Genomic DNA, 12,912 nt, shown 5'->3' with positions numbered 1-12,912 from the left:
CTGTGGGTCCCCCTGGAGGTGGTGGTGGGGGTGCCCGGGCTGAGAAAGCAGGTCAACAGATGCACGTCCCTCTAAGGTTCAGAGGAAGGGCTGCGGTGGCCCAGGGGCTTGGAAGTGAACCTCTCCAGTGATTAACAGTAAGAGTGACATATTTATAACCCTGCCTCATGTATGTATTAGTGTGAGCAGGTTCTGTGTGGACAGGTTCTAAAAAAGCACCCTGGAAGGAGTGCAGGGCTGCCTGTGTAGCCGGCCCTCCACCCGGGTGCCAGCTCTCTTTCCTGCTGGCCTCTAGGCAGCCCACTAAGGAAGTCGGGAGCTTGGGCGGTGGGTGGTCTCCAGGGTCCACCCACCTGTGTGCCTTTCCTGGGAAGGCCATCTTGCCCAGCCCTGCAGGTCACCGGCTGTTTAGCTGAGTCTGGCTCTGCCTTAGGACCAGGGGCCCAGGAAGCCCCAGTGCAGCCCCTCCACAGGCCCCCAAGTGGGACCTCACTTGCTTCTTAGTATTTAAAATCAGGATCATTTTCAACAGTCTCGTGCCAACCGTCTCTGACACACGAGACCCGAGAGGATTGGAGATACTTGGCCCCGGGCCTCCTGAGTCCCCGTTGGTGTCTGTCTTTGCAGCGACACACTTATCCTCTGCTTCCCAGGCATGAGCATCCCCCACCCTCTTGCTTCGCAGACCCTCGCCTCCCCCAAGCTGCAGGGTGTGCTGCGTGATGTGCTGGCCCCTGGGGACTTCCCGGCCCTTTACATGTTCCTCAGGGCTCCGTGAGTGCCCACGATCACCCTGGGAGGAACCACACGCGTCGTGCCAGCCGATGCTGCTCTCTGCCCTGTCAGGGTCAGCGTCCTAGGTTTTCACCCACGTGTTGAAGTGGTCAGGGAAGCGTGGTCGCAGCCCCATTCCCGCTGGCTCCCTGGCTGACACGTGTCCTGCTCTGTGGTGGCTGCAGGTGCAGTTTTAAAGGAGGCTCAGCTGAGGCCCCTCTACCTGTCACTCCCCGGGGAGCGGGTACCGCTGTCCTGCCCACACCACCCTCCCTCACCCTCACCGGGCAGCGCTGCCAGGACATTAGCGCATTGGTAGGAAATATCCGAATGTTTGTTTAAGCTGATCCTTGGTTTTCATGATGATCACAACGGGTTCCATCAAATGAGCAGTTCCTTCAGGCCCAAAGCCCAACAACTTGTGAGCTCGTGGCCCATCAGCCTCATGCCAGCTCTCAGTCAGTCCTCCCGCTGTGCTGCCTCCTGGATGCCTGCCTGCTGCAGGCCGTGCTGCCCAGCCCTGCGGCGCCTGCGGCTGCTTGGGTGCTGGCAGGGGAGCGCCCATCGGCTGATTGCCAGGACCGCTTAACCACGAGCCTGAGTCCTTTGTCAGGGCCGGAGGTGGGGCTGAGGGCCGGGTGGGTTGGTGGGCGTCACTCCAGTGTGCCAGGAACCAAGCAGGCCCCTGTGGGAATCCTGTGTGTGTGTCGGGGGCAGAGGTGGGGGGGGCGGGCAGTGACAAACATGTTAAAGACCATGACATGGAGGCCTCGAGCAGCCCAAGTGGCAGCTCTGGGATTGGAGTGCAGGTCTGGGCCTCCCGGAGCCCAGAGGGTCGGCTGCCAGCCCTGGAGAAGCGATGCCTTCACACTGCCCATCACCCCCACTTGGAGCTTATGGAGCTTGGGATCTGCCTTGCAGTCAGGGGAGAGCCCCTTGCCGAGGAGGTCCCTTCCCCCACGAAGTGAGATGCTGATGCCCTGCACTTACTGGGCAGTGGACATGCAGAGGCAGCTATGGAGCTGCCTGAAAGGTCACTGTCCCCAAAGCCTGGTCAGCAGTCAGATGTGGGTAGAGAGGTGGAGCCCCAGAGCTGCTGTTGGAAGCACAGGCCTAATTCTTGGTGTCCTGTGTGCTGCCCAGCGCACCTGGGATGGTGTTGCCCAGTCAGTGTAAGGAGTGGTCAGCACCCTGTCGACAGGCCCTGTGTCCAGTGTGGCCTTTAGGACTAAACCCTTGTGTGTCACATCTGAGACATTAGAGATGAGATGGTCCCGGTTCTCTGAGGTCATACTGGTGATAGTTGAGCTGACATTTCATGAACATTCACAGTGTATCAGGCACTTTAATCCTCATAACAACCCCATGAAGTGGGCACATGTATTATGACAGTTCCACACGTCGGGAAACAAGTGTAAAGAAGTTATGGCAACCGCCTAAGCTGTCCGACCCAGTGAATGACAGAGCAGGACCTGGACTCGGGCGGCCGGGGTCTCCCAGAGTCCAGGCTCTCGACTTTGCCAGAACAGTTTCCCATTCTGTTGTGAGTTTGCCTGCTAAGCAGCTCATGCTGTCCTGCTGGTGGCCCCAGGGCACTGCCGACTGGGCATCCAGGCTCTCCAGCAGCTGAGCAAGGGTTGAGGGCCAGACCCCAGAAGCCCCCATGGCACCAGCTCCCCTGAGATGATACGTGGCTGCAACTCAGAGGTGGGGAAAGGGCCTTACTTATTCAAGGTCACGTGACTAGTGAGCGTCACCTTCAAGTACACAAAGTTCAAGACAAAAACGAAGTGCTATTTTTTAATGGTTGCCTTTTATCTCTACTATTGGTTTATTTATAACTCTTTTTTAAAAATAATGTAGTGCCTGCATTAGGGTTAAGAAAATACATCTTCAGGTGATCACAGTCTGCCCTTGGAGGATGTGATCCTTCTTCACATGCAGCAGCGTGAACCTCCCTTCTCTCAGGCTGCTGCTCTCGTTCATTTCATTCTTACACGTGCTGCCAGTCCATGATGCATGGCTGCTGGTTTCGCTTTCATCAGGAGTTAGTAATACTTTAGAGAAGGTAAATACAAAAAAGAGAGGGGAGGGTCACCTCTGAGCCCAGTTCTGTTGATCTTTTTGTCTCTTGACAGTGTTCTTTTCTGCTTTTGCGTGTGTGTGTGTCTTATACTTTTTATATTGAACTCGAGATAGCGTGTGTAGGACAGAAGAGGTTGAGATAACTGATATTCATGCCTGGAATGGGCTTCACTCTTAAGCTCCCAGGCGTCAGGTGGGGAAGTGAGGCTGACGAGGTGGAAGCTGAGCAGGGTTGGGTCTTGCTGTTGCTGTGGTTCCCTTGGTGCACCCCACCCCCGGCCTCCAGTTCCCCCAATGCTCCCTTGTGCTCAGGGTGGGGTGGTTTGCTGGAAGGTTTTCTCAACGTTTCCACCTTCTGCTTGCTTCAGGCCCTCTGTGTGCCCCTCAGGTGGGTCTCTCCACGTCCTCGCCCCTCTTCCTGCAGCAGAGTGCTTGGCTGTGAGTCCATGCCTGCCAGCCCGGGCTGGGGGCTCGGCTGGTCCTCTGTTGTCTGGGTGCAGCCTCAGACCTGGCCAGCCGGGTCCCTGTGTCTTGGTGGGAGTGTTCAGGCCCTGGGCGATTCCCTGCAGGTGTTTCCCGTGGGTCTTCACCTGTGCCCTGGAGGCGACAGGGCTATCACCAGGCTTGCTGCCCCTCCCCTGTTGGCTCTGGCTTGCTCTGTTGGGGAGAAAGGTCCAGCCAGGGCTTCATACCCTTCCCACAGCAGCCTGCACCCCGGGAAGATGTCCCCCAATCTCTCCTGCCCCGCCCCCATCTTCCTCAGGAGCAGCTGGGAGGCCGTGGAGAGGAGCCCAGGGGGCGCCTCCAACCTGGGGTCTGCAAGTCCCAGTGATCTGTACTGTCACTGCAGACCCACCACACGTGGCCTTCGGAGACTGGGTAAAAGTGTTGGCTGAGTTCTTCCCCATCGCGATTACGTGTGCCTGTTGCGGTAGGAATACTGTGCGGTGATGTATAATCACTACTGTGCATCTCTTCCCAACCCTGCATTCAGATAAATCACATTGGTATCTCGAAATTGGCCACGGTGGGAGTATTTACACCACAGAAATCAGTAAATGCTACAAACGAAGGCTTTCCCCTCCTGAGAGTCAATTGTCAAACACTTACCAGAACACCACTCTTGGGGGGAAAACCCAGGAAATTGGTGCCTCTGGTGAGTGGCTCGGTGGCCTCCAGGACAGGCGGGCCAGGCAGTGTCAGAGTGGCTGTGCACGGGGCAGTGGCCAGACCTCTGGCCGAGAGGCTCCATGGTAGGCCCCTCTGTTCCCCAGGTGCCAGGGTTCACGCTGCCGCCTCTGTCCTTCTCTCCCCAGAGCGCAGCCAGGAGAGCACAGCCGTGGCACTCTCAGACTCCAACTCGACGCAGGACCTCTTCAATGAGCCTGCCAGCTCCCTGGAGGGTTCCCAGAAGCCCTACACAGAGAAGAGGCCGCCCGCTCCCAGTTCCCAAGTAGGACCGCCTGGGAAAGACCTTCAGGGGGCCGCAGAGGAGAGAGGTATGGAGACCTGACTCAGTGTGTGGGCAGGACTGCTGGGGTGTCCTGGGAGACTGGGCAGCGCTGGACAACGTGGGTCCTGGCCTCTGCCCTCGCGGCTCCGCTGCTGTCCGGGGACCTCGGTTGGCTGAGCCACTCACCTCCCTGGGCCCCGCTGTTTCCCGTGTAGGATGGGAGTGATCCCAGGCCCGCTCCTGGGTTGTGGGGTCAAACGCGGCATCTCAGGCAGGTGCACGCAAGCGCCTCGTATGCGGTGGGCGCTGGTGACACTGTCCTTGTTGTTAGGACCCCACTGCGGCCCCGTGTGGGAGAGCCAAAAAGCCTTTGGGTACTATATGTCACAAATGTGCTTTCTTTTTAGCCTGAACCCCTCCTTTCTTGGGGCGGGCCCTGATCTGGCCCCAGAGTCTGCCTAGCTCCTGTGGGGCCCCCAGGCCCCGCGGTGGAAGTCAGTGGGCAGAGCCCACTCCCGGGCTTGCTGGGAGGTTGCAGGCAGGCCGGCGGCCCTGGCACTGCGCTGAGGCCGCGGCTGGTCAGCCGGCCATGGATTCTGAAAGCTTTCTCACTGTGGCCGGGCCGGGGCACACAGCCACTTGGTGGACAGTAGCCACAACAGCAGCCAGGCCTCCCAGCCTCCCCAGGGGAAAGCACTGGCTGTTCCCTTTTACTGGAGAAGAACCTGAGGTCCAGAGAGGGTCAGTCTGTACCCTCATCCACTACCCCACGCTGCCTCTCCGGTGGGCCGGAGGGGCAGGCGGGCTGGGGGCACTGAGCATGGAGCTGGTGCTGCCCTCGGTGGTGGTGGCCATGCCTGCCCTCTTCGGGCTGCTTCCCCATTCACGTGCACGGCCTTGAGGTGGGCAGCCCTGTGCCACCACCCACAGGGACACCCTGAACCCAGCTCAGAGCCCCCCTCTCAGCTGCGTGCCAGCTGAGATATCCTGTTTCATCAGGGAGGAGACTGGAGGCCACGGAGGCCTCAGCTGGGGGCTCGGGGGGCAGAGGCAGCGATCCGGCCCCTGAGTCGCCTGGGTCCAGCTCCCATCCAGCAAGAGTGTGGACCTAGCTATGCTGATTGCTCACCAAAGTGCCCCTGTCGCTGGTGGTGGACTGCCATGGGGAGAGGGCCTAAAGCCGAGGTGACTTTCTTTTCTTTGTTCTCAATTCAGAAAAAGCCGAGGAGTCCTCGGAGAGCTCAGAAGGCTTCCGGGCCACAGAGCAAAGCATCCAGAAGCCTGCTGCCGACCCCCCGGCCTCCGCTGGCACCCCTGCCAAGCCCCCAACTTCTGTGCCTGCCCCATGGGATGGGAGGAAGAGAGGGGACCCGCTGGGGGAGCCAGCTGCCTTCCCCCAGGGGCTGCCGGCCGGCGCAGAGGAGCAGCGCCAGTTCCTCACGGAGCAGTGCATCGCCTCGCTCCGCCTGTGCCTCAGCCGCTTCCCCCAGCACTACAAGAGCCTCTACCGCCTGGCCTTCCTCTACACCTACGGCAAGACCCACCGGGTGAGCACGAGGCTGAGGGAGAGGGGTTGACGCGTCGGAGCTGGTAGAGGTTTCTGGCGGCAGTGGCGGGAGGGATGGGCAGAGGGCCAAGAGGCGGGCGGGCTGGAGGTGTCCAGCCTTCCAGGTGACAGGTGACAGGGGCAGGCATGGGGCTGCTCCCCCAGCAGGACCACATGCTCAGATTCTGGCTTTGGGGTGAGGGACGGGGGACGACAGGCTCGTCAGCTCCTCCCTGTGAGGGCCTCACTGGTGGCTCCCTCCCCCGTGGCCTTAGAGCCCCCCCCAGCCCCCGTCCCTCAGGCTGCGTCTTGCGCGGACCTCCTGGCCGTCACCCTGCCCTGGGCTCACCTCTCCACGCAGCTGCCGGCCTTTGTCACTGGCTCCGCGCGTGGGCTTTGGCGCTGGCAGCCTCCTCCAGCTTGGAAGGCAGATGATGTAGGGGCTCCCGGTGCTTCCCAGCCAGGCCTCTCCTGCTGGCGCTTAGCATTTGTGGGGGAAGTGGGGCCTGTCTGCGTTCTTTCACTCACACTTGCCCCAGAGGCACTGGGAGACAGCTCCCACAGAGCTATGTTGGGGCAGCGGGGGGGGCGGGGGCGGGGGGAGATCAAAAATATGCAAATGAGCAGATAAAGCAAGTCGCATCATGACAAACCCTACAGGGAAGACAGTGGGGTGCACACAGGCTGGGGTGCCACTGCGCTCTGGGAAGGTACCCTTAGGCTGAGACCCCTAGGGTGGCCACGGGTCCAGTGGGGATGTGGCAGCTGGAGGGGAGGGCAGTGCCCAGACAGGTGAGCGGTTGGTGGGGCGGCGTCGGGGGTCAGGCTGTGGTCTCTGCTTTTGTCTGCTCAGTAAGACCTGAGCTCAGCAGCCAGAAGCTGCTGGCCCCTGGCTGGCTTCTCTGTGGGACGTTTGAAGAACTAGGGAGGGCAGTTGACCTGAGATGGACCCTGGCGCTGGTTGTGACGGGAAGGTCCTGGATGGGGTTCTGTGGCTGGTGCACTCACGTGGCTTGGTTGGTTTTCATGGAGCAGAGCAGGTAGAGCAGTTGGTAGGCCTGGTGGGGGGACCTCGGCAGGGGCTCCGTCTCAGCTGCAGGGCGTCAGGCTTTCTTTCCCAGCTGCCCATCGCTGCCTGGCCTGCACTCAGCAGTGCACCTGACCTCCAGAGCCCAGGCCTTCTAGACCCAGGCAGACCTGGATTTTAATAAAACTCCCACTCGAACAGTCTGTGGGGGCCCTGTGGCTGATGCTCCCCTTCTCCAGAGCAGTTGCTGAGGCGGGATGTAGGGTACAAGACGCCTCTTAGGGAAGGGTGGCGGAAGTCACAGGGTTGGGTGAGGGAGAGCTGGGCTGTGATGTGGGCCCCACGGAGGCCTGCGGCGCGCCCACCCCTGCCTCCCCTTTAAATGGCTTTAATCTGAGCACAGGAGCTGTGCCCATAAAGGGCTCCACAACCTGTTCCCTTGCTGAGTGGGCTTTTTAAAAGTGAAAAACAGTATTTATGTCAAAATTAAAGAAAAATTGGAGGGGGGCTATTCATAGTTTTGCCAGTATAACAGAGAGTACGCTGCATGTGTCTCTTCTCTCAGCTCTTGGGCACTCACACCGTTGACCATCGGGGGTCATGTCCTCTGCTTGAAGTCAGGGAGCCCGGCTCTGGGAGCCCAGGCCCTGTCACTCCACTGCCCCCCAACGTCATGAGTGTGTCCATGCTCACAGTTGGCTGTTTGCTCTTTCCTCTAATTCCCCCAGGTCGTCTGGGTCCCCTGTGATGGTCTGTGGCGGCCATGGGGTGGGGTGGGGTGGCTGGACCGGGTGGCGGAGACGAGGCTGCCCAGGTTTTCTGCGCCTCAGGCATCACACCCCGTTTCTGCATCTCCTCGGTCACTGTGTGCCCAGGTTCGCCACGTGGTTCTCCCAGAGGGAGCACTGTCTCGACTCATGAGCCCCCCTCTCTCCTGCATTGGCCATGGAGGGCCCCCAATGTGCACCCGGGCCTGGCCGCGCCCTGGGGGCTCCGTGGGCTGCCATTTGCTTCATCCAGAGGCTTTGCCTAGCAGTCTGTGAACACCTCACTGCCTTGAGGGCTGAGCGCGGGAACCTGTCGAGTCAGCCCACAGTCCTGGGGGCGTGGCCAGAGCTCTCAGCAGAATCAGTCACTGATCAGCAGCGACCACTTCCCACGCAGCTGTTGGGTAACAAACGCTTCCTGCCATGTGGGCTCAACAGCAGCCTGTTTCTTCATCAAATCTGCCTGTGGGCTTGGCAGTGGCATCTCCCCGTTGCCATCTCATGGGTCGGTGGCTGCCTGGAGCATAGAGGCCCTGTGGGTCCTTTGTGCTTCAGAGGACACTATCAAAGTGAAAAGATGATCCACAGAATGGGAGAAATATTTGCAAGTCACATGTCTGATAAGGGACTTGTATCTAGAATATATAAAGAACTCTTACAACTTGTTAATTAAAAGGCAACCCAATTTAAAAGTGGGTGGGACTTCCCTGGGGGCGCAGTGGTTAAGAATCCACCAGCCAATGCAGGGGACACGGGTTCAATCCCTGGCCTGGGAAGATCCCACGTGCTGCAGAGCAACTAAGCCCGTGCGCCACAACTACTGAGCTTGCGTTCCAGAGCCTGTGAGCCACAACTACTGAGTCCACGTGCCACAACCACTGAAGTTCACGCGCCTAGAGCCCGTGCTCTGCAACGAAGAGTAGCCCCCGCTTGCCGCAACTAGAGAAGCCCGCACGCAGCAATGAAGACCTGATGTGGCCAAAAATAAATAAATAAATAAATTTAAATAAATAAGTAAAAATGGGCGAAGGGTCTGAATAGACATTTCTCCAAAGAAGACATACAAACAGCCAATAAGCACAAGAAAAGATGCTCCACACCGTTACCCATCAGGGAAATGCAGATCCAAGTGACCTGAGATGCCCCTTCACCCTGCTGCAGTGGGCTAGGGCCCAGGCCTGTGTCTGTTTAGGACTTGTTTGGTTAGGGCTGCCCCCTCCCTCCAGGAGTGTTGGCAGAGCTGTGCCCACCACGAGATCTCTGGGGAAGCCCTGACTGATTCATTGTCAGCTTGTGCTCTGCTCTGGGCGGTCCTCTACCCCCTGGGCCACCAGCTCATGTGTGGGACCCTCAGAGCCTCTAAGGAGTGGGCAGGTGTGAAGGGACTGACCCTCCTGCACAGGCTGTGCGCCCTTCTGTAGGCGCGTGTGAGTGATCGGGGCCAGGACCCGGCACCACAAGGGCAGGTGGCCACAGCGCAGAACTGCCCACCTGCTTGCAGCCCTGCTCCCCTCTGGGCACGTAAAATGCCCCCCACCCCCCAGCCTCTCCACGCAGACCCCAGCCTCTCCATGCAGACCCCAGCCAGGTTCTTGTCAGGCTTTACTTGTGTGGTTTATAAAGTGAGAACTCGATGTTTTTCTCAGCTTAGGAACCTTGGTTATGCACTTCAAAGTCTGTGCCATGTGGTGTGAAGAGTGCTGTGCCTTTGGGGCCAGAGTCAGCGGGACAGATGGGCCTCTCTCCATGCCATGGAGCCCATCGGTTTGAGTAGGTCAAGCCCTCTGCCGGCCGTGTGCATCACAGATACTGTTGTTCACGTTTGGAAAGAGGGGTGAACCCATCACCACGTCGTCCCACAGCCACCACATGGCAGGAGTGCCTGTGCTTGGCGTGCCCTCCAGGGTGCTCACGCATTCCGCAGCAGGCTCCCAGGGGAGGAGAGTGGGGCGAGAGGAAGTGGGTAGGAATGGGCGCAGGAGTGTGGCCGTTTGGACAGGGCGCCCAGGAGGCCTCTCTAAGCAAAGACCCGACAGGCGAGGGCCCAGCGAGGAGCTATCGGGGAGAGGCCTCCAGGTGGACACACAGACGACACGCATGCCCTGGATGGGGCTCAGCCCACAGCCTGTGTGACTAGCCGGGCAGGAGGGGAGGGCTGGGAGGCGGCAGAGCTCAGGAGGGCCGGTTAGGTGGGGAGGAGTTGTGGGGCGTCATTCTGAGTGAGGTTAAAGCGTCGCAAGGCTGGGGGCAGGGGGGACGTGTGTGAGACTCGGGCGGCTGTGGGGAGAGCCAGTGGGGTGGCCGTGGGAGCCCGGCAGGTCGCAACGGCACCATCCAACCGCTGATCTGAAGAGCCGTTAACGAAGGAGACGGGCCTGGGCCGGGTGGGCAGTGCAGGCCTGGATCAGCCGCAGTGCCCCTGGAGTGTTTGCCCTTTGGCAGCCAACCCTTGGCAACCCCTCAGGGAGGGAACTTGGGAGAGAAGCTCTCTGGCCTCACCCCCACCCCAGCCTCCTACCTCCCAGTGCTGCCTCCCTTCAGCGCTCAGCAGTGGGAGGGCGGAACAGGGGCGGTGGCAGGGCCAGCTCCTGGGAGAAGGTGTGGGAAGGGCAGGGAGTTCTCCCTGAGGCGCCGTGTGTGTATACAGTTGCTTTCCTGTCTGCATTCCTGGGGTACTCCAACTGACGCTAGGTGTGTCCTGATGGCCACCGCCACCCTCCAAGTGGGCAGTGGAGGCCCAGAGAGGCGGTCCAGCTCTCCGAGGCTGTCATGCACTTCCACAAAGATCCGTGTGCACCACCCCGCACCTGCGTGTAGCTCTGTGAGCAGACCCGGACCTCTGAATGCCTGTCCGGGGGACCAGCGGGGGGTGTTTTCCACAGAACAACCTTATGCTCCGGCCTCCCCGGCTCCTGAGTGCTCAAGCAGTCCTTTCCTGGGCTCCCCAGTGTGCTGAGCCCTGGGTGGGCGGCTGCTCTGCCCCCTCCAGTGCCCTGGGCTCCCCCCTCCCCAGTGTGTGTTTCAGTCTCCTTCTTGCCTCTGGGCCTTAGTCTGTCCCCTCGGCTTGATGGGCTGCATTTCCTTCAAGCTCAAACTCTGCCCATCTTCCTTTGATTCTTTTTTTTTTTTGGCTGCGGCAGGTCTTAGTTGCTGCGCGCGGGCTTTCTCTAGTTGCAGCTAGTGGGGGCTACTCTTCATTGTGGTGCACGGGCTTCTCATTGCGGTGGCTTCCCTTGTTGTGGAGCACGGGCTCTAGGCGTGCGGGCTTCAGTAGTTGTGGCTCGCGGGCTCTAGAGCGCAGGCTCAGTAGTTGTGGCGCACGGGCTTAGTTGCTCCATGGCATGTGGGATCTTCCTGGACCAGGGATCAAACCCGTGTCCCCTGCATTGGCAGGTGGATTTTTAACCACTGCGCCACTAAGGAAGTCCCCTTCCTTTGATTCTTTTCCCAAATATCTGTCCCACCCTTTCTATGGACCCCCTACTCATCTAGACCCTGAGGAGCCATCAGTGAAGAGGTCTGTCTGTCCCTGCCCTCGGGGCTGACAGACAGCGGGGCCGTGGACGAGGCTGTTTGAGGGCTGTGGGGGTGAGTGGGGTGGCACGTGGGTTTGGAGGTCAGAAGGGGTGATGGGCCGGGCCTGCTCTGAGGGAGGGGCACCTTCAAGCAGAGGAGAGCCCCTCACCAGGACCCCCACCCTTGAGCCGGTGAGGGGCTCCAGGCCGGCGAGTGGGGCCAGGTCACATGAGGCCTGAGAGGGGGCCGCCTGGGTCCCTGGGGGAGCGCGGTGCTGAGCACAAGGCAGAGGCCGAGGCAGGTCTGCAACATGACCCCCACCCCACCCCACCCCCGCGGGGTCCAGAGAAGATCCCGGCCTTGGGGTTCTGGCCTGGGCCAAATGCAGGCCCTGCTCCGCCCTTACTGGCTCTGGACCTCAGGCAGCGCTGGAGGGCCGCTCTCCTTGGCAGTTCCACGTGGTGAGGGTCACAGTGACGTGCTCTGCCCGGGTGGCACACGTCGCCCCACCCCACTGCGAAGCTGCAGGTATGCGGACGGGTCAGGTGCCCCCGCTGGCCTGGTGCCTGTCCGTTCCCTACAGGTCTCCTTGTCCCTGTCAGTTCCATCCGGGGCCTCGGATGTGAACCTGATAAGGTCTCCTGAGCCGTTGGTCAGTTCCGTCTGGCCCACCTGGGGGCTGCCTGGAGCCTGCTGTCTGCCGAGTCTGTGGGAGGCTGACAGGCCCGCAGTTGGGCCCACGCTGTCTGTGCTCTGCTGGGAAGGCATGCTCTCCAGTCCATGAGAAGGCCCCAGAGAAGGCCTGGCTTCTCACCCAGCCCTGGGTTCCACCAAGAGGCACCACTGCCCAGAGAGCAGTGGCCTGAGCACTGGACAGAGCCCCCCCACCCGCCCCAACAAGCACGCATCCCCGGCGTCCTGCAGAGCCCCAGCTCTCCCAGGTTCACGGCAGCAGCTGACGGCCTGACAAGTCAGGCTTGACCGTTTGAGCCAGTGGGGGCATCCCCTGGCAGAAGGTGGGGTGCTGGGTCCGTGTAGCAGCTTGCGAAGTTGTCAGGGTGAGGCGTCCCTGTCTGTGCCCTCCTCAGGCAGTCTGAGGCCACGGTCTCCTAGGTCAGCTGTTATTAGGCAGGAAACCAGTTCCTGAAACGCACCCCACAGCCAGATGATCAAAGCCGGCAGCCGGGGCCGCCGGGCGCTGCGGGATGGATGTCTGCAGGAGCTGCTGCTTTGCCCACGCAGCCTGGAAGGAGGGGACCGCCTCCCTTCTCCGTGGGCGCCCAGAGTTGCCTACACACTCACTTCCAACCTACTTCTTGCTTCCCCAGAACCTCCAGTGGGCCCGCGACGTGTTGCTAGGTAGCGGTATCCCGTGGCAACAGCTGCAGCACATGCCGGCACAGGGGCTCTTCTGCGAGAGGAACAAGACCAATTTCTTCAACGTGAGTAGTTTGCCTTGTTGATTTCCGCGGCTGCTGGCTGCCAGCGCTTTTCACGGAAGGAAGGTGTGGGAATGGACCCCGGTGTGGGTGTTCCCAGGACGCGGGATGGCAGCGGCCTCAGAGGGCAGGCTGGGTGGCACAGTTGAGAGTGCGCCAGACTCGGGAGTGAGGCCCTGCTTGCTAAGCGACTTCTGGCAGGTCGCTGCCCCCTCCGGGCACTGGTTTGCCAGCTATGGGGAGAGGCCTGGATGAGCTCGGTGGTTCTCTGGGGCCGCGGTGGGCAGTGATGAGAGGGACTCTAG

General features: G+C 60.5%; 1 protein-coding gene across 4 annotated transcripts in view; it reads left to right on the top strand.

Moving 5' to 3' along the window:
- CABIN1 (calcineurin binding protein 1) overlaps positions 1 to 12,912 on the top strand; it is a 102,583-nt gene that overhangs the window by 51,378 nt on the left and 38,293 nt on the right. For all 4 annotated transcript variants that reach the window (XM_082640400.1, XM_082640399.1, XM_082640397.1 and 1 more), the window contains 3 exons: positions 4,176 to 4,358; positions 5,528 to 5,859; positions 12,497 to 12,610. In XM_082640400.1, coding sequence (XP_082496526.1) covers positions 4,176 to 4,358; positions 5,528 to 5,859; positions 12,497 to 12,610 — 629 coding nt within the window. The remainder of the gene's footprint in view (positions 1 to 4,175; positions 4,359 to 5,527; positions 5,860 to 12,496; positions 12,611 to 12,912) is intronic.

The sequence above is a fragment of the Mesoplodon mirus genome, assembly GCF_964341445.2.
Source record: "Mesoplodon mirus genome assembly, chromosome: 13".
Lineage (NCBI taxonomy): Eukaryota > Metazoa > Chordata > Mammalia > Artiodactyla > Ziphiidae > Mesoplodon > Mesoplodon mirus.
The sequence above is the reverse complement of the archived record's forward strand: the minus strand, read 5'-3'. Positions and strand labels throughout refer to the sequence as shown.